General features: G+C 58.3%; 1 protein-coding gene across 7 annotated transcripts in view; it reads right to left on the bottom strand.

Annotated features, from left to right (window-relative positions):
* Window positions 1-24,623, bottom strand: part of PRKAR1B (protein kinase cAMP-dependent type I regulatory subunit beta) — an 88,170-nt gene that overhangs the window by 16,153 nt on the left and 47,394 nt on the right. For 6 of the 7 annotated variants that reach the window (XM_032604897.1, XM_032604895.1, XM_032604892.1 and 3 more), the window contains 4 exons: window positions 19,284-19,345; window positions 18,315-18,361; window positions 8,612-8,770; window positions 3,582-3,642 (listed from right to left, as the gene is read on the bottom strand). In XM_032604897.1, the coding sequence (XP_032460788.1) occupies window positions 3,582-3,642; window positions 8,612-8,770; window positions 18,315-18,361; window positions 19,284-19,345 (329 nt within the window). Of the gene's footprint in view, window positions 1-3,581; window positions 3,643-8,611; window positions 8,771-18,314; window positions 18,362-19,283; window positions 19,346-19,535; window positions 19,632-24,623 lie in introns of those variants that run through there. The other variant, XM_032604898.1, reaches the window with a different exon arrangement.

Raw genomic sequence — 24,623 nt, 5'->3', positions numbered from 1 at the left:
GGGGCATTTTTACTGCGCTCAGATCCCTGGGTCCCAGGTGTGGGCGGTCAGCTCAGGTGGGAAATCAGTGACTGGCCAGGTGGGGCCACTCCCAGCGCTGCCCTTCTGGAGGGGGGTCTCAACGCTGCCAGGGAAAGTGGCGGACACCCCGCAGAAGAGACACAGAAGGCAGCCCTCAGTCAGCGGCGGCCAAGGGGCAGGCACACCCACCCGGAACAGACTGGCCTCGGGGCCGACGCTTCGGGAGAATGCGGACCCTCGGGCCCTGCCTCACGGCCGCTGCCGCCCAGCCCTGAGCCTGACCCCGCCTCCCCTCCCAGGAGACCCCCTTTTCCTGCCTGGAGGCCTGAAGCCTGCTTTTCCCCTTGAAATAGGGTCAGGGCAGGCCCCCTGAGCTGCCTCTACTACCTCCCTGGAGCAGGGGGGCCGGGAGGGACGAGCCGGGTGGGCAGCCATCCTGCAGCAAGTGCATCTCCACATCCGTCCCCCAGGCCTGCGCCGTGTCCTCTGCCGGGGGACCTGAACCCGCTGCTTCCCGGCTGCCCCCCACCTTCCCCCCACCCCCTCACACCACCCCCATGTCAGCAACTCCAAGCAGTCGTGTCCTTCTTTTTGTAATTTGGAAAAAAAATAATCAGAAAAGCAGAATGAACAACACAGCCAGCATCAGTCCTGAATGAAGTTACAGGACTACTTGGTCATGTTTGCTTCAGAGCTGCTCCTACAGACACATCATGTTAGTGATAAAACCGCGTCCCTTTGTCTCAATTCGAGTTCTCTCTCCTTCCGCAGAGGCTGTGACTATTAAGGATTTGGTGGATATATATTTTTTAAATCTTAAAGGGTTTGGTGAGTTTCCACCCCGTAGGTGGTCTTACACCTTTACTGTAACATGGCTTCGTACACATGACCCAGCGTTGCCAAAACTGTGCGGAGACGCACCGCCATCTGCACCATCTCGTGTCCGAGATCCGTGATGACACGTGTCGACACGTGGAGGCGTAGTCCACGCGCTTTACTGGAGTATAAACCTGTACCCCACAGACACCCGGGCGCGAGGACCCTCCTGCGATGACAGACTTTAGGTTGTTTCTACTTTCTTGTCCTTGTAGGAATTGCTGAAATGACCATCCATGTCCGTGTCTCTTTTTTTATTAACCATGTTTTTAATTGAAGTGCAGTTGTGATAGTTTCAGGTGTATAGCAAATTGATTCGGCTCTATATATGTATATACATATTATATATATACGTGTATATATATAAAATGTGTGTGTATATATGCACACACATTATATACATATACACATTATAAATATACATATATATACATATTATGTATGTATATATGTTTATATATATACGTGTATATGTATAAAATGTGTGTGTATATATATACACACACATTATATATATATATACACATTATATATATATATACATATATATATATATCCTTTTTCAGATTCTTTTCCCTTATAGGTTATTACGAGATACTGAATATAGTTCCCTGTGCTTTCCAGTAGGACCTTGCTGCTTATCTATTTTATATACAATGGTGTGTATCTGCTGATCCCAAACTCCTAATTTATTCCCCCCCTTCCCCTTTGGTGACCATAAGTTTGTTTTCTGTGTCTGTGAGTCTCTTTCTGTTTCGTAAGTAAGTTCATTTGCACCATTTTTCTTAGATTCCACACATAAGTGACACCATCTGGTATTTTTCTTTCTGACTTACTTGCTTAGTATGACAATCTCTAGGTCCATCCGTGTTGCTGCAAGTGGCATTATTTCATTCCTTTTTACGGCTGAGTAATATTCCACTGTATACATGCACCACATCTTCTGTATCCGTTCCTCTGTCCGTGGACATTCAGGTTGCTTCCGTGTCTTGGCTTTAGTGAAGAGTGCTGCTGTGAACACTAGGGTGCACGTATCTTCTTGAATCATAGCTTTGTCTGGACGTGTGCCCGGGAGTGGGATTGCTGGATCATATGGTAGCTCTATTTTTAGTTTTTCGAGGAACCTCCATACCGTTTTCCCTAGTAGCTGCACCAACTTAGGTTCCTAACAACAGTGTAGGAGGGTTCCCTTTTCTCCACACCCTGTCCAGCATTTGTTATTTGTAGACTTTTTGATGATGGCCATCCTGACCAGTGTGAGGTGGTACCTCATTGTAATTTTGATTTGCATTTCTCTAATAATTAGCAATGTTGAGTGTCTTTACATGTGCCTGTTGGCCATCTGTATATCTTCGTTGGAGAAATGTCTATTTAGGTCTTCTGTCCATTTTTTGAATGGCTTGTTTTTTTGATATTGAGCTGTATAAGCGGTTTGTTTATTTTGGAAATTAATCCCTCGTCAGTAGTATCGCTTCCAAATATTTTCTCCCAGTCCGTAGGTCGTCTTTCCGTTTTGTTTATGGTTTCCTTTGCTGTGCAGAAGCTTTTAAGTTTAATTAGGTCCCATTTGTTTATTCTTGTTTTTTATTTCCATTACTCTAGGAGACAGAGCCACAAAGATCTTGCTGTGATTTACGTCAAAGAGTGTCCTGCCTATGTTTTCCTCTAGGAGTTTTATACTGCCTGGTCTTACATTTAGGTCGTTAATCCATTTTGAGGGTTTTTTGTGTGTGATGTTAGGCAGTGTTCTAACTTCATTCTTTTCCATGCAGCCGTCCAGCTTTCCCAGCATCACTTATTGAAGAGGCTGTCTTTCCTCCATTGTATATTCTTGTCTCCTTGACGCCTCTGCACCCACGAAAGTGCACCTGCTTCTTCTCCTCACTCCAAAGGTTCTTAGAAAAGGAGGCTAAGCCTCACGCACCACCTGCACCCAGAAGTCCAGCCTGGGGTTTTTAAGGCTGTGATGTTCCCGCAGGAACTCCTGCTGGACGGTTATTTCCCGCGGTTCCCAGGGCCTTAGCACTTAGACGTCACTCACTCTCCCAAGCGGGTCCACTCCCTGTCCTTAAGGGGAGCTGCTAGACACACACTGATTCATATTCCCACTGATTAAAATGACATAAAATTAAAATTCTCAAGTGTTCCACACGGATACGGAACACCTGCATCACTGCCAAAAGTCCTACTGGGAAGGCTGGTCCAGAATGATACGTCGTTGTCGTGTATGTCAAAGCAACTTCAAAACGCTGAAAATCTGCTGGAGAGAACCTGGTGACACTCCTGACGGTCAATGGAAATGTGGCCGACGTGTCTCTCAGATCCCAGGATGAGAAAAGCGGGGGGCACACGAGAACCCCCTTGGAGGAAAACCCAAACAGGTCAGGAAAGACGCTCAACACAGCTCCAAATGGACCAACGTGGAGAGAATGGCGTTGATGGTAGAGAGACAGACATGCAAAGCACGGATGGATGGAGGGCAGACACTGTGTGTGTGTGTGTGTGTGTGTGTGTGTGTGTGTGTGTTCGTGGGCGCGTACATGCCTGCATACACGATGCATCTGAGTGTGCATGTGTGTGTGGGCGCACTGCACAGGTGTGAGCACGCATGTGTGTCCCAAACTTGCAGGGCATGTGGAAACGGCTGGGCTGCAGCCCCGGGCAGCCAGGTCGGGGGCACGCACCCAGGATGGAGACCTTGCTGAGAAACTCCTCGTACACCCTGCGCTTCCTCAGCGTGCTGCCCTGTGGGAGGGGAAGACACAGAGAAGCAGGTGTTCAGAAGGGCTTCCTGCCCCAACCCCTTCCACATTCCCAAATTCCCCAGGTGACTCTGAACTCCTAAAAGGAGACCCCGGAAGCCCCTCGAACGAGCAAGGGCCTGAGTGGTGGCTGCCGTTCACGGCCCAGACCTCCCCGCACCTCCCCCTCCGGGGTCTCCGTCCTAATCGCACACGTGAGGTTGGGCCTCATCCAGACCCACGGGATAGGGGGGAGCCAGGAGGCCTGAACGTCGAGCGGGTTCAGAAGCCCCGGGTTCAAATCCCACCCCTCACTCCGTATCCGCACGCCCCGAGCCAGCTCCCCCTCTCTGAGCCTCAGTTTCCTCATCTGGACGATGGGTTATCTTAATTCCTGTCCCACAGGATTCTGTGAAAGTTACGCGACCAGACATCGGTCAGCTGACATGGTGTGAGGACCTCGGCACCGCCCCCCAACCCGGCCTCAGACTCCCCGTCGGCTCTGCGTGGCTCAGGGCCAGACCAGCGTTAAAGAGGCTGCGAGTCTCGAATCTGGAATCCTGGAGGTTCTCCCTGCCTCCCTCACAGAAGCGCAGACACCCCAGGGCCCCTCCATCTGGCAAAGAGCCCCACGGGGCTGGGACCCAAGACCACATGGTAACTGGACCAACAGGGTGTAGACGGAGCTCCTGCACCGCGGCTGGCGGCCACGGAGGGGACACGGCGTCCTGGCGGTCAGTGGCAGAACCTAGGAGTCTTGGGGCCCTGTGTGTCCGCTTGCGGCGGGTCTAGACGCCTGCGGTGGCGGCATGCTCAGCTCAGCTCAGCCCCCAGCCCGAGCCGAGCCGTCTCAGACCCCGCCGGCCTCGAGAAAGGCGTTTCTTTTGAAAGATAATTTATATTCCCGCTGACCTCCCAGCAGCTACGCCCACCCACTGGAATGCAGGCGTGTTTGCCCAGGAACCCTAGACTTTAAAGCTCGGCACAACTGGCCCATCCATCTCCCGCCGCAGGATGACAGCTGGAGGTGGCCACCCGGGACCCTCGGGCAAGGAGATCCACCTCCAAGGCTGACCAAGGCGCCTCCCGTTGGAGGCTTTCCTCCTGGGATGAGACGGACGGGGAGGCAGGGCCGGGAGCCCCGCTGTCGGCTCACGCATCACGCAGGTGTCCGGGGCGCCGGCCCATCGCCTTGGGGGGCTTTGCAGCGCATCTGCCGGCAGCCCCAAGGTGGGCTTTGTGCCCGGTGAGGCTGGCCCTACGTACAACTCCCGTCACAGGTACGGGGCCTCCCCAAGGCCACACTGAGGGAAGGAGCCAGCGGGGCCTGGAACCCTCGTCCTCATGTATGCTTGCAGAGGACCCACGCTGGTGGCGGGGGGCACGGGGCCTGGTCCGGATCAGCTCCGCCCATCTCCCTGGTTCCTGCAGCCTCGGTTTCCACATCTCTGTGCTGGGGTCCCGTCGGGCCGACTTTGAGGAACAGAGACCGCAGAGAAAGACCATCTACGTCCCACCACAGCACTGGCCACTCCTCACGTGCCCCTCCCCCCCCGCAGGGCAGTAGAGCGGCGCCCTCACCTGACCCGGGACAGATGGATGGGGATGCATGGGCAGGGCAGGGAGGGGAAGACAGCACTTCCTGACCTCCCACCTCACCGCCAGCAGCGGGGCCTGGAACCTCACTTCCGGCCTCTCGTAGCTGGAGACACGGCCCCGCCCCCAGCCCCGACCCACTGGCGCAGGCGTGAGGCCAGCCCGGAACCCCGATGCCCAACGTGAGGCTCCTTCTGTTGCACCTTGCACTGCACCCCGCTGTCCCCGGGGAAGCGTTCTGTCCTAAGACTGGAACCTAAAATGTCTGCGAAATCCAGGCCCCCACCGCCCCAGGCCCCACCTGCGTGGACTGAGCCGGCCCCAAGGACGGGCTGGGGACCTGGGTCCCGGCAGACAGCAGGGCTCTGGCCATAGCACACACACCCCTGGGTACAGAGTGCTCACAGCGGGCCTGCCCCCGGGCCGCAGCTCGGGGGAGGGTGCGAACCCGCCAGGCGGAGGAGGGATCTACGTCGGGTAAGATGACCCTTCGACCTGGACCGGCCACTCCAAACGCCCTTTCCCCTTACGTGTTCAGTCCTGACCGGCCCTGTAGCCATGAACTGAAGCACACACGTGCACACACACACACCCCGCCCCAGCTCCCACGAGAAGGGGGTCCCAGGCTCCTGCTGCCCCACTTCATGGATGGGAGCCAGGGGCCCAAGCAGGTGGGGAGGGAGCTCAGCGCTGCGCCTCAGGACCTGGTTCCGGGGGTCTCGGGACCCCCAGGCAAGTGGGGCTCTGGAGACCCCAGCCCAGACTCCACAACAGGATTTTGCACTCATCAATCCCCACTTGGGGTCTCACGTAAGATTCAGGGCGAACCAAAGGTACTGAAGCTTGAAAGAATGAAGTCCGGGGTCGCTGGCCCCTGCCTGGGGGCCCGGAGGGGGTCGAGCCCCCGTCCTGCTCAGAGGCGGCGCACGTGGCTGGCCTCACCAAGCTCCATCTGTGCATCCGTCTGTCTGTAGCACGTGGAGCAGCGGAGCCTCTCGGGTCCGATGTTCTGGGATTCAGAGGTGGGTGGCCCTCTTCCCGGAGACACTACCAGCCTCCATCCCGCGTCCCCCACGCGTGTCCAGCTCTGGGTCCAGTCGTCGCACGATGGGTGCATCCGAGTCCGCCCAAGCCACGGGCTGATGCAGCAATGGACGCCGTCCACGGACACTCCCTCCCGAGTGGGCCACACTGTCATTTTCTTCCCAAGACGTGGGGGCTCTGTAGGCTCCCAGCGCAGCCGCGGCTATTCTTAGTGCCCGGGGATCCAGAATTAAAACAGAGGAAGCGCCAGCTGCCTCGGTGGTTTGGGAACTTCCCTGAATGTACTGTTCCAGCCACAAAAATCCCACAGCCAAGGACGACTCCGACTCAGCGTGGACGATGGCGGAGAAACAATGGCTTATGCAACGGGCCAGGTGCATCCAGAGGAGACAGGGAGGGGGAGGGTGCCTGGGGCGCCTCCCCCCACAGACAGTGATCTCTCCCGGAGAAAACAGGAATGGGCAGGTTTAAGACCAAAGAGCGGGAGCCGCATTCCACGAGGACTCACCTCACAGGGCAGGGCAGGGCAGTGCCTCCCCCAGTGGATGACCCCGAGTGCACAGACGACGAGCCGCACGAAACAGATGCCCCCAGGACTGAACTGACCCCTCCCTGCATCACGAAGGACCAGGAGCTACAGCGGAGCCAGGAGGGCAGCCGGCAATCCTTTTTCCCTCGTTCCCCTTTGGAGGGGCCCCCGGGGCAGGACCGGCTCTCCAGGCTCAGCTGGGACTGAGCTCACAGAGCCTGTCCTAAACATCCCAGACCTTCCCCAGGCCTCCCCCAGAGCATCCCAAACCACAGCCCGCACCCCAGAAACTGCACTGCCCAGGCTGGCCTTCAGGCGACAACCAAGGCCCAAAGGGCACCTGGCAGTCGCACGTCCAGCCCCGGGGTCTCCCAGCAATGTGCTCACCTGGGTCACCTCCCTCCAGGCCGTCGGGACTCCTCGGATCCCAGGCCCACAGGGGCGGCCTTTGAGCAAACACCATCACCAGCCCCTGGGGGCTGCCCTCAGGAATGAGCCCACCCCCGCCCAGGTCCTCCAGCACCACCCCTGACCAGCAGAAAAGCGCCTGGCCCAGCGGTCACCACCAGCGAGCACGGACAGCCAAGGAGCGTGACTTCCGCGAGGACGGGGCACTCAGCTCCCAGGGGCCTCTGCCCGGAGACCTGCGGCCAGACCAGAGTGGCCAGCCAGGACCTCCCTCCACCCCTCCCGAATCGGGACTCTCTCCACTCTCACCCAGAAGGCCCCCGAGTGCCAGGGCATCACTGGGTCCAGGGCGGCTCCTGCCACTTCTCTGCCCAGAATCCTGCCAGGGCTCCTGGTGCACTCAGAGTCCGAGTCCAGGCCCCCGCCCCACCCACCACAGGATCCCGGCATCCTCACTGTCTCCCCACTGGTCCACGAACAGGCCAGCCAGGCCTGCACCCCAGGGCCCTTGCACTGGCCGTTTCTACTGCCCAAACACTCTCCCCCTGGACAGCCAAGGGCTCCCTGCTCCGGGCCTCTGCTCCACACCACCTCGTCACAAAAGGGGTCTCAGGGAGGGGGGCCTCAGGGCTTTCTTTAAAACATCAGCCCCCCGCCCCCACCTCTGCCCCTCTCTGCTCTATCATTCTCCGTGGAAACTGTCAACAGGAGGTATATGTTTGCTCCGTCATCTCCTCCAGCGTGTCAGCCTCCCAGTCCCCTGACGGGTCCCAGCACCGAGAACCCAGCAGTGCGTGTGCAGGACGGACACTCAGCGGGCACGGGAAGATCCCGCCTCTTCTGCCTGGGAGGGGCCTTCTCGGCGCACAGGCTCATCTCCGGAGCCTTCTGTGAACACCTGCCCCGTTGCTCCCGAGAGCCCCACGGCGAGCCTCCACAGGTATGCGCACCTACACCCACACCATGCCAACTAAGAGAGGAGCTGGCTGCATGTGAGAAAACCTAAAATGACAGTCCCCAAGTAAGGAATCCTAGAGGCCAGCAGCCTGCCCGGTACTGCGGTCCCACTGTGCTCCCAGAGGCCGGGCTCCTCTCAGTGATTCGCTCCACCACCTCATGGTCAAGAATGGCAGTTGGAACTCCAGCCATCACAACCACATTCCAGACAGTTGCCAGGAGAACAGGGGAGGAAAGCAAAAGGGGCTTTCCCAGCTGTCTGCCTGCCTTTGGGTAACTCTCCTGAACCCCCTCCCGACACTCGCCACCCATCGCATCCCTACTTATGGCCCCCACCTGGACACAACCAGGGTTCCCGCGAGATGCTTGGTGGGCATCGGACTCGGCTGGCTGCCCTCCCAGCCCTGGCGAAGCCTCCAGGCAGGCACCACTCACTCACCATGAGGATGCGCCGGTAGCTGTCCCGGTCGATGCCCCAGAGCTTGAGGTCCGTCTTGGCCTTCACAGTCGCCGCCCTGGGGGTGCCGTAGATGAGGGCCAGCTCCCCGAAGCTGCCGCCTTCACTGATGCTGGTCACCCACTCTCCGTTCACATACACCTTGGGGGAACAGGGGGACAGTGTCATGGGGGCTGGGGCCACCCACCCTCTGTCCACATACACCTCCGGGTGACAGAGGGACAGCGTCACGGGGTCTGGGGCCACCCACCCTCCGTCCACATACACCTTTGGGGGACAGAGGGACAGCATCACGGGGGCCTGGGGTTACACTGCTGCTTCCCGCGCAGGGAGCCCTCCGTTCCATCCCCCAGGAAGGCACAAGGCTGCTGCAGCCCCCAGGTCCCTTGCAGGCGGGTAGGACTCGGCACTGCCCTGCCCAGGCCCAGGATCGGCCAAGGCGCCTGACTCACGCCCAGCCCTACCCAGAGCCGAGGCTGGACGGGCACAAAGGCGGAGGCCCTCAGCGGTCAGTGCAGACGAGACTGGCCAGGCCCCAGCTGGACGCACTGCTGCGGCTCCCGGTCCGCAGGAGAGCGAGTCCCACCACCTCCCAGGTCGGCCTGCGACTCAGCTCCTCACAGACTAGAGGTGGGCTGTGCACCTGGGCCTCGGGCTCCCTGACTGCACACCAGCGAGTCACCCCTGCCATGGCGCTCTCGCCCCACCCGTGCAGGCCCCTCCACTTCGTTCACAGACAGCCCTCCCTGCCGTTCCTGCTGCCTGAGGCTCCAGGGAGCAGCCCGGCCCCTGGCCCACCTCCACCGGCAGGCCCCACGGCCAGGAAGAAGCCAGGCTCCCTGGGCCTCCCCAGGGCCTCCGCTCCCCGCGGGCAGCACCCAAGTGCCCGGGCCTGCGGTCAATGGGAGCGGAGGCTGGCGCCGAGGGCCGAGCCCAGAAGGCGGACAAGATTCCCTTTCAGCCTGGGAGGGCGGCGCCCGCCGCACAGTGTCCCTACTATCCAGGGGCCGCACGTCCGCATCCTGCAAGAATGGCCCGGATTGTTTATTATACAGATTCGCTTACTATAAATTAACACAACCACTGTTCATTCCCTCGATGTCAATGAGCTTGAAGAATGGTTCCCATTGGCAAAAAGCATGCATGTCGGGAAAGAATGGATTGCGATGAATCATGGAAGCAATTCTTATGGAATCAATGACTCATTATCCTGATAATAACTGAGGCACAGAACTGTCAGCCTGCGGGGCACCACGCAGGTGATAACGGAGTCCGGTGTGAGCAAGCCTGGGGAGCGGTGGCCGGCCTGCCCACAAGGTGTCAGGGGAATGGAGATGACAGTTTACAGAGCGACCCGGGGCCTGCGCCTCTGTCCCCGCGAGCCCCTGCCCGCCCAGCGAGCCTGCACGACGCCCCTGCCGGGTGTCGGGGAGAAGAGACGCCAGCTTCCACTCAGCAAGGCCCTCGAGGAATCAGGGCGACGCCCATCCTTCCCACGAGGCAGGGAGTGTGTCCGCCCGGCTGTGCCCCGAGATGCTCCCCCCAACAGAGAGCACCCCCAGAGCCGCCACCTGTGGTTTTCTCAAAGGGGACCAGAGTCTGTGGAGGGGCAGTCACGGTGACCCAGGCTCAGCCGGGCTGGCACCAGCTCCCCTCGCAGCTGGTCCTCCGTTCACAGGGCTTGTATGTTTGTAAAATCCTCTCTGCGTGGATACAACTCTCAAACCTTAACCTGTACGACCCTAAGCGTGCAGCGCAGTGAGTCTCCCCACCACTCAGGTCAGGGCGCGGGACGTTTCCAGGTGCCGGGAACTCCCGGGGCCCCTCGAGGGCTCAGGTGCCTTCAGATGACCGCGGTGCGGCTGAAAGGAACCCCAGCACGTCCTTCTGTGCCAGGCGAGTCTGAGCGCTGGGTCCAGTCCGTCCATTCTCACTGCCGCACCGCTACTCCCCAGGCTGTGGGTGACGGACGCCGTCTAGTTTCAGCTCTGATTCCGAAGGGGGCCTCGAACCTTCTCATGTGTGACTAAACGCCCTCACTCTCGTGGGTGATGCAGGGGGTGGGGGTGGCACTGGTGGCGTCACGGGGGTATCCACGCGATCTGCGGAACGCCATCTCCCCAGGCTGCACCAGCCGGCCCTCCCCTGGCGCCCGCGCCTGCTCCCTTGGTGCGGGGACACCACAGTGACGTGGGCTCAGAGGACCACGGATCTCGGGTTGGGAGGCTCGCCGGACATACGGAGCCTGGGGAGGGTGTGCAGCCTCCCGGCTCCCACCTCAGGGGGAGAAGGAACCACCTCCTCGGATGGCTGCCGGGGGGCAGGCCACCCCCATCACCCGCCAAATAGCACAGGGTCCCCCAGGGAACAGGGTAGGTGGCTTAGGAGAGGCAACAGCAGCGGCTGCACCTCCACTTCCCCAGGGCGTGTCCCCAAAGAGCACGTAGGCAGCTGCTGCCGCAGGGCACACAGGACCAAGGGCACCCGGGCCGGAGCGCGTCACCAGGGGGCCATGAGGACCCTTCCTCACCGAGGTCCCGACAGCGTCCTCAGAGGCGTCAGAGAAGAGCATTGTGCAGAGGCGAGGCCGGGCAGGGCCGCCCCTCGGAGCACAAAGGGCCATCCTTCTCGGACACTGGCCTCTGTCACCAGGGCCGCACAGTGCCCAGCCCCACCCCAGCTGGCACGCAAAGGGGCTACTTCGTGCTTTGTTTCATTTTTGTTTTTCCTTCTTTTAAAGAGAAGTGGTGGGAGGCCCTACTGGGCTACGTCTGTGCTCCCACCGCTGCCTCGGCTTCTCCGGCTGAGCCCAGAGCTCCCGCCCCGCTGATCTTCGTTCATTCGCTCACTCTCTGTCACCCCCGTGTCAGCCCCAGCAACCTGGGTGTCTGGCACGCTCTACCTGCTGGGTTCAGCGGTTTGGAGCGTGTGGATTCCTGTTCACCGGGACTTACCGGCCGACCGGTCAGTGCTCACCACACTAGCGTTATGTCATGGAAACAAGCACAGGCCCTGAAGAGAAGGGATGGCGGAGCCATAGTCCAGACCGTGCAGAGAGGGCTTCTGAAGAGGTGACTTCGAGCCCAGCCTGAGGGGCCCCCTGAAAAGACCAGGGGGAAGAGATCTGAGGCGGGGGAACAGGACGAGCCAAGGCCCTGAGGCAGGGCTGAACTCGGAGGGCACTGGATGCATCAAGACCACACAGGGAGGTGTTCGTCTCAGGACCGGAAGGTTCCAGCACGGCTGAGGCCAGGTTCACATCTGGGAGGCTCCCCCTGCTGCAGCTGGAGCCCAGCTCAGGGCGGCGGGAGGGGAGCAGGGAGGAGCGAGGGGCGTCCCAGAAACACAGCCTTCGACCACGTTACTCGACAGGTGGTGTGCGGACCAGGTGCACAGCACCACCTGGGAACCTGCGGAAACCCAGGTGCACGCCCCCCTCCCCACCCAACCCCCGACAACGACCGACTGAATCAGACCCCCAGGGGTGCAGCCCAGAGGCCAGGATCTCAGCAGGTGATGCTGACGCCTGCCCATGATGGACCAGCTCCGATTCGACTTTGGACGGAGGTGGAGCCGGTGATTGACTGGGTCGAAAGCACGAGAATCTGCTTACCTGAGACCAGGTAGCGCTGCGCTCCCATCAAGGGGGACTTGAGATGCGGACCTCGGCCCCGCCGAAGCAGACGAGCAGCTGGGAACGCCAGGGCGGCCGCCTCCCCGCCTGCCCCCAAACCCGGGACACTTCGGTTCAACACTCGACTCCACAGAAAACAGAAATTCAATTGAAATAACTGTTGGGTGAGTGGAGACAGAATCACTCACTGAGTTATCCACTACACTGGATGGGGGGGTCCTGCGGCCTCAGCCCCCCTGCCCCCCGCAGCCACTTCCCACGCAACCCGGAGCCGCCCGGGCAAGGAAGCGAGTAGGGCGTGCCAGCCGCTGTTGTTTTTGGTTTCACAGATGGTGAGAAAAAGCTAATGGCCCAGCTCCCAGGCTCCGGCCACAAAGAGACGGGGCCTCCAAGCAGGTGAGTCTGTGCGGGTGAGTCCAGGTATGTCGGCTGCGCTTCTCAGGTAAACCCGGTTCCGAGCCTCAACCCTCTTTAGCCCAAAACACCTGGGGAAAGTCGACTGTCTGGTTTTGCTTGAGAGGCAACTCCTCCCAGAGACTCCCTCCCAGCTCCCTGTCTGTGGTGCCCGGGTCACATGGACCAGCCCCACGGGGTCAGCAGACACTCCTCAGGGGTGGCCAGCCACCAGCCAGGTTCCCTCCTCGGAACCCACCACACCTGGGCCTCCTCCCGCCCTGCCCTCACAGACATCACGCTCTCCGAGGTCCCACAAGGCAGGGTCCCATCAGGATCCCAATCCACGTCTGAAGCGCCACTTACTTCCGGGGTGACCACGTGCCCCGTCAAGGGCCCGCTGTGGGGTGTGCACGAGGACCGACCGGTCCCCTCCCCGAGCTGTCATCACATTACCACCACCACACAGGGGGCTCTGGGTCACCTGTCCGTGATTCCAGAGCAGGCTCTGGCCACAGTAGGGCCACCAGGACCTCTGCAGGGAACCAAGAGGGGTGCTGGGCCCCCAGACACACCCTGTGGGTGAGATGCTGCAGGAAAGCTTCACAGCCGGCTCGGGGCCATGGCCACCCAGCGCCCAGGAAGTGGCCGGTCAGCAGAGAGCGCCTGAGAGGACGCCCAGGTCCCTGCACAGCTCGTCGTCCACAGCAGCACGGCTCAGGGTGGCAGCCACAAAGGCGGGCACAACAGGTAAACGGATAAACAAGACGTGGGCCATCCATGCAGTGGAATGTGACTCAGCCTTAAAAAGGGAGGAAACTCTGACACTTGCTACAACATGGATGAACCCTGAGGACGTGATGGTCAGTGAGATGAGCCAGACCCAGGAGGACAGACCCTGTGTGGTTCCACTTCTGAGGTCCCTGGAGGCATCAGGGTCACAGAGACGGCAAGAGAGGGTGGGGGCCCGGGGCTGGGGGTTAGTGTTTCATGGGGACAGAGTCTCAGTTTGGGAAGATGAGAAAGTTCTGGAGACGGACAGTGGTGACGCCACACAACAGTGTGAAAACAGACCCTGAAAACGGTTAAGACGGCAACTGTTACGTTATGTGTACTTTACCAAGTAAAAAAGAAACACAGACCACCAGGCAAGCAGACTGGTGGGCCGTGACCCGTGGAGCCGGACGGCCTGGGGTGCCCTGTCCCCGAGAGGCCCCTCCCACCTCTGGAGACGTCTCCTCACAGATGTCTCGTGAAACAGGGGGAGCCCTGGGTGGGGGGGTGCTGGAGCCTGGGGTGGGGTAGAACACCCCCCCCCAGGAGGCCCTGAAGCACCAAAGGCCTGGAAGCATCAGGGAGGAACCGTGTTCCTGAGCCTGTAAGGTCAGCCGAGGAGTGTCCTTTCAAGTGGAAATGCTACGTTCCACGAATAAAACAAATTGGGAGATATTTTTGTGCTTAGGAAAATGGATTATAGCTCTCAGTGACACACACACTGCAGCCAGCACTCTCCACGTCTCTCTGGAAAACCGTAATTTAAACCAAGCTGGTGTTTCTGGCATCCGGTCACCTGGCCGTCGCCGCCCCCCCCCCCCCGCCCCCACCGCAGGGCACCGTTGGTCAGAGGGCAGAAGGGGGGCTCTGGATGACCACCCCCAAACCATGCCCGTTTAAAGGCCAGGATGGGGCCTCCGAGGGGAGCCCACGTGCTGGGGGCTTCAGGGCAACAATGTGACGGACACAGTCTCCACTCCCACCGCCCTCACAGGATGGGCCTCACTCAAGCCTTAAAAGCCTCCCTCGGAACCCTCACAAGCGGCCAGTCCCTGGTCAGGGTCCCTCCCCTGCTCCCCAGAAAGGAGCAAACAAAACACGGCCCCAGGCCTGGGAGAACTGGGAGAAGCTGCAGCTTCGTGCCCAGAGCGGTGCTAACAGTCATTATTAGAATGCGTGCTGGCAGTCAGCAGCCCACTTTCTCACCCCAGGTTCCTGACTGAGCATCTTTTGATTCCTTTAAACGTGGCCTCACCCACAAGGCTCAGGCCCTGCACGTTTATCGTGCGCTCACGCCCACATCACAGGAGCTCCCTCTGCAGTCTCCCTCGCCCCGCCCGGCCCTCCCACGCCCACCAGCAGCTGGAAACTCTGATGAGACTGACGGAGGGGCGGCCCCCAAGTCACCGCCTTGTCCCATCCGGGCTGACTGTCCCGAATTGGAGAGTCAGCCAGAAAGTGGCATCCACCCACAGTGCCCAGGCATCCGGGCTCAGGCGTCTCACAGCTGCCTTCGTACCTGAGCCGCTGCGGGGAGGGCTGGACCTGCCTGTAACCCCGGTTACAGCAAGTGACCCCACTTCCCCGTCACACGGTCGCCTCCCCATGTCCCCCGCCCGGAGAGACCTGGCTCGGTGACTGACATCCCTGGGGGCCGGGAGGGGTCCTGCCCAGACAAGTGGGCCAAGCCAGCCCCTCCCCTCACTCACAGATGGAGGTGCGGGCCAGCAGGTGAGAGCACCTGACACTCTACAGTTTGCTGGGACGGGGGTCCTGAGTCCAGATGGGGCGCGTGGACAAGGACACCCAGGGCTGAGCGGTTGGGGCCAAGGGGCCTGTCTCGGGGGACAGCGCCCGCCCCACCCCCCGGGCCCACCGCCCAGCAGGTAGGGTTCCCACCAGCGCTCAGCCCTGTGGCCGGTTCCAGCACCTCCACTCAGGCAGTGCTGGGTCCGGTGGGTGCCCGCCTCTCACACCCTCCTGTGTGCTCGCACCTTCAGAGGGGAGGTGGCCGCCAGCACCTGGGGCCACTCCTCCCTGCAAGGGAGAGGGCATCTTCACTGTGCACGGGGCCAACCGAGGAGGGTGGTGGCGGGTGGATTAATGGGGACAGAGGGCAGGGCAGACGTACTGGGGGCACCCACAGGGCCTCCACCCGACCCCGCGTGTGGAGTAACACAGAGATGCTGCCACTCCAGGCAGGAGGGCCCAGGCCCAGGCAGCAGCCAGGTAACCTCAAGGCTTGGGCCTCGCATCTGCGTGGAGCACACCAGCCAGGGAGGCGCGTCTCCCGGGACCCCGACGGTGGGCCCTCGAGGCTCCTCGAAAGACAAGGACAGGGCTCTGGGTCCAAGGTCAGCCGCCCCTGCATCTGCTCGCTGGGGGGAACCCAGCCTCCGACGTGCCAACCCCAGGGTCATTTCAACTCTCACTTAGCCACATACTCTGGTGACATGAGTCGGCACTTTGGAAACACCTTCGGGATTGAACTAGAGGAGTCATGTGACTCCAAGGAAAGCAGAAGACGGAGGACATTCCGGGGGCTGGAAAGCAGGACCCAATCTTTGTGGGACCCTGTGCACAAGGGAGAGTCCCGATCTCGGTCGTCAGCCCAGTGGCTCTGCCTGGGTGGGGTCTCAAAGGATGCAGCGAAGTTTGCAAGTCAGAGCAGGAATAAGAACAGAGGGAAAGGACGGGTAGAGGCTCAGAGGCAAGATGCACACTGGGAATGTCCTTCCAGGGGGTCTCCCCGACGACTACGAACCCCAAGGGCAGGGGCCGCGTCCCCAAAGGTGTATCCTCAGGGCTTTGTAAGTGTCCAGCACACGAGTGCTCAATCGACATTTGAGCAAGAAAACAAGAAAGGGGGGACTTCCCTGGTGGCGCAGATGGCTGAGAATCTGCCTGCCAACGCAGGGCACACGGGTTCAAGCCCTGGTCCGGGAAGATCCCACATGCCGCGGAGCAACTAAGCCCGTGCGCCACAACTACTGAGCCTGCGCTCTAGAGCCCACGAGCCACAACTACTGAGCCTGCACTCTAGAGCCCGCAAGCCATAACTACTGAGCCCACGTGCCACAACTACTGAAGCCCGTGCTCCGCAACAAGAGAAGCCACCGCAATGAGAAACCCGCGCACCACGACGAAGAGTAGCCCCTGCTCGCCACAACTAGAGAAAGCCTGCGCACAGCAATGAAGACGCAACGCAGCCAAAACTAAATAAATAAATAAATAAATTTATTAAAAAAGGAAAGAAAACAAGAAAGGGACGGAGGACGGGGGACAGGATGGAGAGTGGTGACAGCAGAGAGACCGAGGTGCAGAAGAAGCCCACACAGGGGTCAGGGCCCGAGGAAGGACCCGGACCTGAGCCTGGAGCCAGCCGACCCCTCAGCCCCTCTGAAGGGGGCAGCTCTGGAGACACCGGGACGCGGCAGCCTCGTCGGTCTCCTCTGCTTCCTGGGCTGGTGTTGTTTTAACCCAACGCAAAGCCCACAGGAGGTGGCTCTGCTGGCAGCCTGAGCCCGGGTTGGAGCCTCAGCCCGCGCTCACCCTCCATCTGCCACCCGCTCTGCGGCCGTGGCCGCCCCGGGCCTGCGGCTCCTGCCTCAGTTTCCGCCTGTGGTGTGAGACAGAACAGCCCTCGCCCCCAGAGGCCTGGTCCAGGCCCCCCCGCTCAGGACGGACAGAAACTCCGACTCCGTGTGCCGCTCGCCCTGAGGTCCTCGTGGTGAGTCACTTCCTGTGCCACCAGCTCCGGAAGCCGAGGGCCGCCCGCCGGTTCCCAGAACACGCGACCACATGGACGCAGACGTACTGCTGGCGGAACAAGTGAGCAAATGCCCCCCCAGCCCCTCCACAATGGCCTGGCAGTTCCAGAAGCCGAGCCCTGAGAACCGGGCTGGGTCAGTGCACCGGGGCGGCACTGCCAGACAGCAGCGGGAACCCCAACGCATGGGGGCTCGGATTGTGGGGGTGGCGTGTGGAGACCGTCAGTGGCCCATCCCTGCCCCATCCCCAGCACTTGCATCCTGGGCCCGGAGCTGGCTCGGGGGCTCCTTGGATGTGCCCCGATAGTGCCGGGACTGTGGAGTCCAGAACCCCAGGACAGGCTCAGTCCCGAGCCCGGGGCATGGGGGCCAGTCTGCCGCGGGGGCCTGCCTTAACCAGACGCTCCTGGGAACAGGTGCACAAGCTGGACCGAATCAGGGCCACAGAGGAAACCTTGGGGGTAGATGCACTGCTAACGCCCAGCCGAGAGGATGACACTCATGGAGGCCGAAGGAGGAGGGGGAGGGGTGTGGGGGGGGAGGTTGGGGCAGAGGGCAGCACAGGCCCAGCCCCGCATTTGGAGAAGCCCACGCGGGGGCCCCAGGCAAGGACACCGCCATCCAAGCAGGGTGGGCTCAGCCTGCGGGGGCAGGCGACTGAAGGAGGTGCACCTCCCTCCAAGTCGGAGCCTGGGTCCCTCACTCCTGAAGGCAGGAAGTAGGGGGAGGAAGCTGAACGAAATCAGGGAGCATCACATCCCTGGGACGGACGGAGCCTGGTTCCATCGTAAAGCCAGAGCCACAGGGCCCGTAGACATTTAAAAAGCGTTAGCACCCAGCATGGCTGAGTGAGCCTGCTGGGCCGTGGGCTCCTGGCTGGGGCAGGGCTGGTCAATCGGGGCCCCGGGACCGCGGTCGGCTTGTGCAGGAAGCAGGCGGCAGCTGCCCTTCTTATTTCACTCTGTGCTCAGATATGCTTACAGTATCTTTTAAGTGAACTCTATCACTTCTGGATTGAAAAAGCGGAAACACGTCACTCAGAAAGACGTCTTCTAGCCCTGAGCTTGTGCGCAGAGACAGGAGTTATTTTCCAAAAACAGTTCAGGATACTTACGTCCACTTCCCCTTGGTCGATTACGTAGAAGTTATCCCCTTCGTCCCCTACAAGAAAAGGGAAACAGGACACGTGATGCAAGAATGCGAAGTTTTGTTTTTCTTGTAATAAACCACCTTTCGGCATTGCTTCACAGACCTCTGCTAAGCAGTACCAGGTCTCATCAATTTTAAAAAATCTTTAAATAAAAGCTGTATGTATGGAAGGTGCAGAACACGATGGCCTATTTCACACACGTAGGGAAACGGCTACTGCAGTCAGGCCAACAGGCATGTCCTCTCCTGACACCGCCATCTGAAATCCACTCCCAGCACGTTGCCAGGACTCAGCACGGCTCCACCATGTTTTTAATAACAAGGAGGTTATCGAAACATATTAACACATGTTAACTTGTTAAGTGGACTGTTCTGAAGTGCCATTAGTGGCTTTTCTCAAGACAATGAGAGTTTTGTATAATGTACATTCTTTTAATGAATTTATTTATTTATTTGTTTTTAGTTTTGGCTGTGTTGGGTCTTCGTTGCTGTGTATGGGCTTTCTCTAGTTGAGGCAAGCAGGGGCTACTCTTCGTTTTGGTGCACGGGCTTCTCATTGTCATGGCTTCGCTTGTTGCAGAGCACGGGCTCTAGGGCGCAGGCTCAGTAGTTGTGGCTCGTGGGCTCTAGAGCGCAGGCTCAGTAGTTGTAGCGCACGGGCTCTAGAGCACAGGCTCAGTAGTTGTGGCGCACGGACTCAGTAGTTGTGGCTCATGGGCTCTAGAGCACAGGCTCAGTAGTCGTGGCACACAGGCTTAGTTGCTCCACGGCATGTGGGATCTTCCCGGACCAGGGCTCAAACCCGTGTCCGCTGCATCGGCAGGCGGATTCTTAACCACTGCGCCACCAGGGAAGCCCTAAATATGCTTTTCAAGTGAATAACCCATTCTTCCCAGAGGGCTCTGGCCCCGGGGAGGAGCAGAAAGGGGCGTACCTTGCTGTATGACGGTCTCCCCAGCGATGTGCATGACGGGGAACATTGCATCGAATATGTCGCTGGAAAAGAAAGCACAGCATGGGGGTGCTGCAGGGGCACCAGGCGACCTGCCCCTCACGGGGCTTCCCACGGCTCCTGCCCAGGGGAGACGATGACCCCTGGGACCTGCTGTCCCTTGGTCATGACCTCCTGATCTGCACGTATCGGGGTTTCACAAAAATGGGATCACACTCAACAGACTCCACTTACAAAACGTAAAACAGACCGTGACTGTTTCCACCGGGACACGGCAGCCAGTCCTGGCCTGCTTTCTGCTTCTTCCCAGGCGAACACTTTGCATCTGAGGGTGCTGACACCAGTGCAGAAATGGGAAGAGACCAGGCTCTGTAACTGCTCACGCGAGGGGCACAGGGCCGACGAGGCTGGCTCGGGCTGTGCCCGCCAGGCAGCCCAGCCGTTCCATCGCCCGAGTTCAGTGTGCGACAGACCCACAGGCAGGATGGGAGGCGCGGCCCGCGGGCCAGGTGGGGACGCCCATCACCCAGGGCACGTGTGCATGTTGGTCCAGGACCCTTTATATCCTCGGGATGGCAACCAGATGCAGAGTCAGAGGCCGGGGTCTGGATCCCAAAGTGCAATGACCACGCTCAGGGATGTGACCCACCCCCGGGCACACGCTTCCCCAAAAGAGAAGCATGAAGCTGGGGCCCCTCAGGCAGGAAACGCACCCTGGCAGTCAGGACGCCTGCTTGCTGCCCGCCTGCCTGTTTAAAAAGGGGATTTTTGGAAACCGGTCAGTGCAGGAGCCTCAGAGGAGCCCCAGGTGCCGGGCCCCGGGGAGGCAAAAGCAGGACCAGAGATCCACACAGCCCTGTGCTCGCCCGCTCCCAGGGCCCAGAAGACAGGAGTAAGTCTTAAGGCAGGTCCTTCCCCTCTCTTTAAGCATCTCTTTCTCCCTCTGAAGGAGGAGGAGGGCAGCACCCCAGGGGTCTGGCAGGTGACCGGAGGCTGCGGGGAGGCGGGGGGAGAGGGTGCAGGTGCCCGTCAGGTCAGAGCTCAGCTCTCAGGTCTGGTCCACGTGGACGCCGTCCTTCCGTGCGTGGCTAAGTCACGCTTCCACCTCCAGGCACACCTGAGCTCCACCTGAGCCCCGCCTGCTGCCCCGATCCCTTGGTCTCCTGATCAGGAGGGAAAACGAGCCGCTGTCTGTCCTGAGATGCGTGGCCTGGGCCCAAGGCCTCCCTCGTCTTGCTACAAGGGCCGGGCTCCTCAGACAGGGGAACCTCAGCCGCCATCAGGCAGCCCCTCTGCTGCCTTGGCCTCCCGAAGATGGGGATCCACTCCCAAGCCTAGAACTTCCCCCTTCACACCAGGGTGTGGCCTCCGATCGTCCACGTGGAACTGACGTTTTCAAATTCACATTCAAGATGAGGTCTGACCCTTGAGGTCAAAACACCACAGATGAAGGGAAATGCAAATCAAAATCACGATGAGATAACACCTCACACCTGTCAGAATGGCCATCAGCAAAAAGAACACAAATAACAAATGTTGGGAAGGATGTGGAGAAAAGGGAATCCTCCTGCACTGTTGGTGGGAATGTAAACTGGTGCAGCCACTGTGGAGGACAGTACGGAAGTTCCCGAAAAAAACTAAAACTAGAGTTGCCACATGATCCAGAAATTCGACTCCTGAGTAAACACCTGAAAACAATGAAAACACTTAATTCGAAAAGATACGTGCACCCCAATGTTCATAGCAGCACTGTTTACGACAGCAAAGACACGGAAACAACCTAAGTGCCCATCAGCAGATGAATGGATAAAGAAGATGTGGCACATATATACAGTGGAATATTACTCAGCCATAAAAAAGGATGAAAGAATGCCATTTGCAGCAACACGGATGTAGCTGGAGGATATTATGCTAAGTGAAATAAGTCAGACAGACAAATACTATATGATCTCACTTATATATGAAATCTTAAAAATACAACAAACGAGTGAAAATAACGAAAAAGCAGCCGACTCACAGATGTAGGGAACAAACTAGTGGTCACCAGTGGGGAGGGGGGAGGGGCAAGACAGGGTGGGGGAGTAAGAAGTACAAACTACTGTGTATAAAATAAATAAGCTACAGGGATGTATTGAACTATACAGGGAATACAGCCAGTGTTTTGTAGTAACTATAAATGGAATATAACAATTAAAAATTATGAATCGTTATCTCATACACCTGAAACATGTAATATTGTTAATCAACAATACCTCAGTAAAGAAAAAGAAAAACCCACTGATGAATCCCAACTTGATATATTTCTGAAAAAATCATGCAAACAGAGCTGTTCCATTCTGGGCTTGCTATTTTCAGCCCATAAGTAATTTAAATGTTCATCACAGCTAATTCCAACAACACAGACATTTTGGTTTTCGTTTATTTTAAATCCAAACCCCACTGCCCAAGTGCCATTTTAAAATACGGCTAATAAAAAGAAACGAAATTGAGTTATTTGCAGTGAGGTGGATGGACCTAGTCTGCCATACAGATACCGTATGCTAACCCACATATGTGGAATCTAAAAAAAAAAAGGTTCTAATGAACCTTGGGGCAGGACAGGAATAAAGATGCAGACGTAGAGAATGGACTTGAGGACACGGGGAGGGGGGAGGGTGAGCTGGGACGAAGTGAGAGAGTGGCATGGACATATATACACTACCAAACGTAAAACAGATAGCTAGTGGGAAGCAGCCGCATAGCACAGGGAGATCAGCCCGGTGCTTTGTTATCACCTAGAGGGGTGGGAAGGAGACACAAGAGGGAGGAGATGTGGGGATGTATGTATACGTATAGCTGATTCACTTTGTTATACAGCAGAAACTAACACACCACTGTAAAGCAATTCTACTCCAATAAAGATGTTAAAAAAATAAAATAAAATAAAGCTATTTCTTGACTTGCAAGTAACTGTTTAGAACACGTCTTGCTGGTAAGTTACTTATTTTGACCTTGGAAACAAGACCTTCGAAGCTACAGTCAAGCCAGCAGCCAAGGCCACCGAAGCCTTCACTTCACGCTGACCTTAGCTAAGCAGCAAAGTGCCTCTGAAAACAATTCTAGTGGCAAGAAGGGAAGCCACCAGCCACGGGGGGCGGTGGGGGGGTGTGCCTCCCTCGACCATAAGATGCATCCGAGCCCTGGGGGTGGGCGCTGGGCATGCCTGGTTCCCAGCTCCTGGTGGCATCCACCCCCCTCCCCGGGAGGGCCATGTGGCCCCCAACACCTTTCGGGGTGTGATCGGTTCTGGGTGTCACCTGCTGTCCCCACCCTAGCAGAAGCCAGACCCTGGCCCTGAGGCCTCGGGGGTGTGAACACATTGCCATGGAAACCGGGCCTTCTCCCACAGGCCATCTCTTCAGAATGAGGGTGAAGAATGTTCTCTGATGGTCGGAGAACACCCACTCCTGGGGTGAAACACCAGCCGACTCCTTCCGGCTTCCGTGATCTGACCTCAAACCTGCTCTCAGGGCGGGTGGCCTCCCAGATGAGACTGCGTGGGGCCGGGGACCAGGGGACGGTGTGGGACGGGCAGCCTTGTGTGGCCCCAAAGCCCACGGCCCAGCAGACTGGCCTTGCAGTGGCTCAGACCAGCCCAGGCTGTGCCGATGTCCCACCGCACTCACCAGCCATACCCCTCTTCCCTGCAGGAGGCAGGTGCCCCAGGGGTCCCAGGGTCTTGGGGTAAAGGCCCTGGAAGCTTGCCCATGGGGGCGCGTCTTACAAAATGCCACTGTGCCCCCAAGCGACCAAGAAGATCGCCCGGGAAGGACTCACTCACCAAAGTGCTGCGAAGCCCTGGCGGCCCACCCTCCACGCTGAGCCTCAGATACCGACTCTGCAGCTCACGGGGCCGCCGCAGACCCTTCCAGCACATAGCATGGGCAGGCCTGTCCACGGTCACTTGGCAGGGCCGCACGGACGTAGACCCCAGTTCTGGGACCAGCCCGGCGCTCAGCCGGCCAGAGAGCACCAGCCTCCTTCTGGATGACGGGGCTGGTGGGAGAGACCAGGCGGCCCGCTGTGCTCCGGGTTCTAGGGAAGCAGAGCCCTTCCCACTCTCCCCGTCCTCCTCCTGGGACACCCCACCTCCGCCCCCCTCCCTAACAGTGGGCACATGTCGGGGGGACAGACCTGGACCTCTCCCTCATCCCCCATCAGCCTCCGGCTCGGCCACCCACTCAGCAGCAGACCCCAATGTTCCCGATGGAACCACAAACTGCATCTGGCCACGCCAGCATTTAGTGGGACCTACTAGCATCTTAAACCTCAGATGCAGATTTGTGCTCCTGAGTTCATGACACTGGTGATCCGCTCTTGTTGACAATTTCTCCCCCTTCTACCCGCTTCCCCCGTCCCCCTCGCAATGGTGCTTGTTCTGAAATTTGAGGGATTTCCTTTTCATTGTATGCTTTCTCTCACAACATGGGATCTTGAGCTATATGCATGTACTTTAAATTTACCCCCAAATGGCATCGCGCTACAGATCCCACCCTGCTTCTTCCCTTTTTTCAGGAGCACATCTCGGCTTTACTCAGACTGCCTTCTCGCTGTGCCCTCATGTGGCAAAGAGTGAGCATGCGAGGCTCTCTGATGTCTTCTTATAAGGGCACTAATCCCGCCATTGGGGGCCCAACCTCCTGACCTCACCTAAACCCAATCACCTCCCAAAGGCCTGCCTCCAAATGCCATCACATTGGGGCTTAGGGCTTCAATAAGTAAATCTGGGGGACACGGTTCAGTCCACAGCAATTACCTTCTGCCAAATAGTTTTTGGATTCATATTTAGGCCTTTTGTCCGTGAGGAAGGGGATCTGGTTTGTTTTTCCCCAGACGGTTAGCCAGTTTTCCCAACAACACCCACGAATGGCTCCATCCTGGTATTACACTCACATGGCACATACTCTGTGTGTGTGTTATGGGTTGACTTGTGTGTCCCTCCAAATTCGTATGAAGTTCATACAATACGCTGAGCAGCTTTCTCCTGTTTTTTATTTTCTGGAGCAACTCGTAAAAGGATGGACAGTTTGTTGACGTCTGACAGAATTCACCCATAAAACCTTTGGGACCTGGGTCTCTTTGGAGGGGAAGGTCTTCGGTCACCACTGAATTTTCTTTAGTGCTTTACTGATTCTTCATGGGCCAATTTTGGCCCCATTTTCAAAGTTAGCCCCAACATTTAAAAATTGAGAGAGTAATAAATATCCAAATTTTTGGCTTTTCTTTGGGAAAAAAAATGGAAGATCTGGCAACGTGGGGCCTTTGCTCTCATGAAGCAAGAAC

The sequence above is a fragment of the Phocoena sinus genome, chromosome 15 (genome assembly GCF_008692025.1).
Source record: "Phocoena sinus isolate mPhoSin1 chromosome 15, mPhoSin1.pri, whole genome shotgun sequence".
NCBI classification, from domain to species: Eukaryota; Metazoa; Chordata; class Mammalia; order Artiodactyla; family Phocoenidae; genus Phocoena; species Phocoena sinus.
This window is presented reverse-complemented; position numbering and strand designations above follow the sequence as displayed.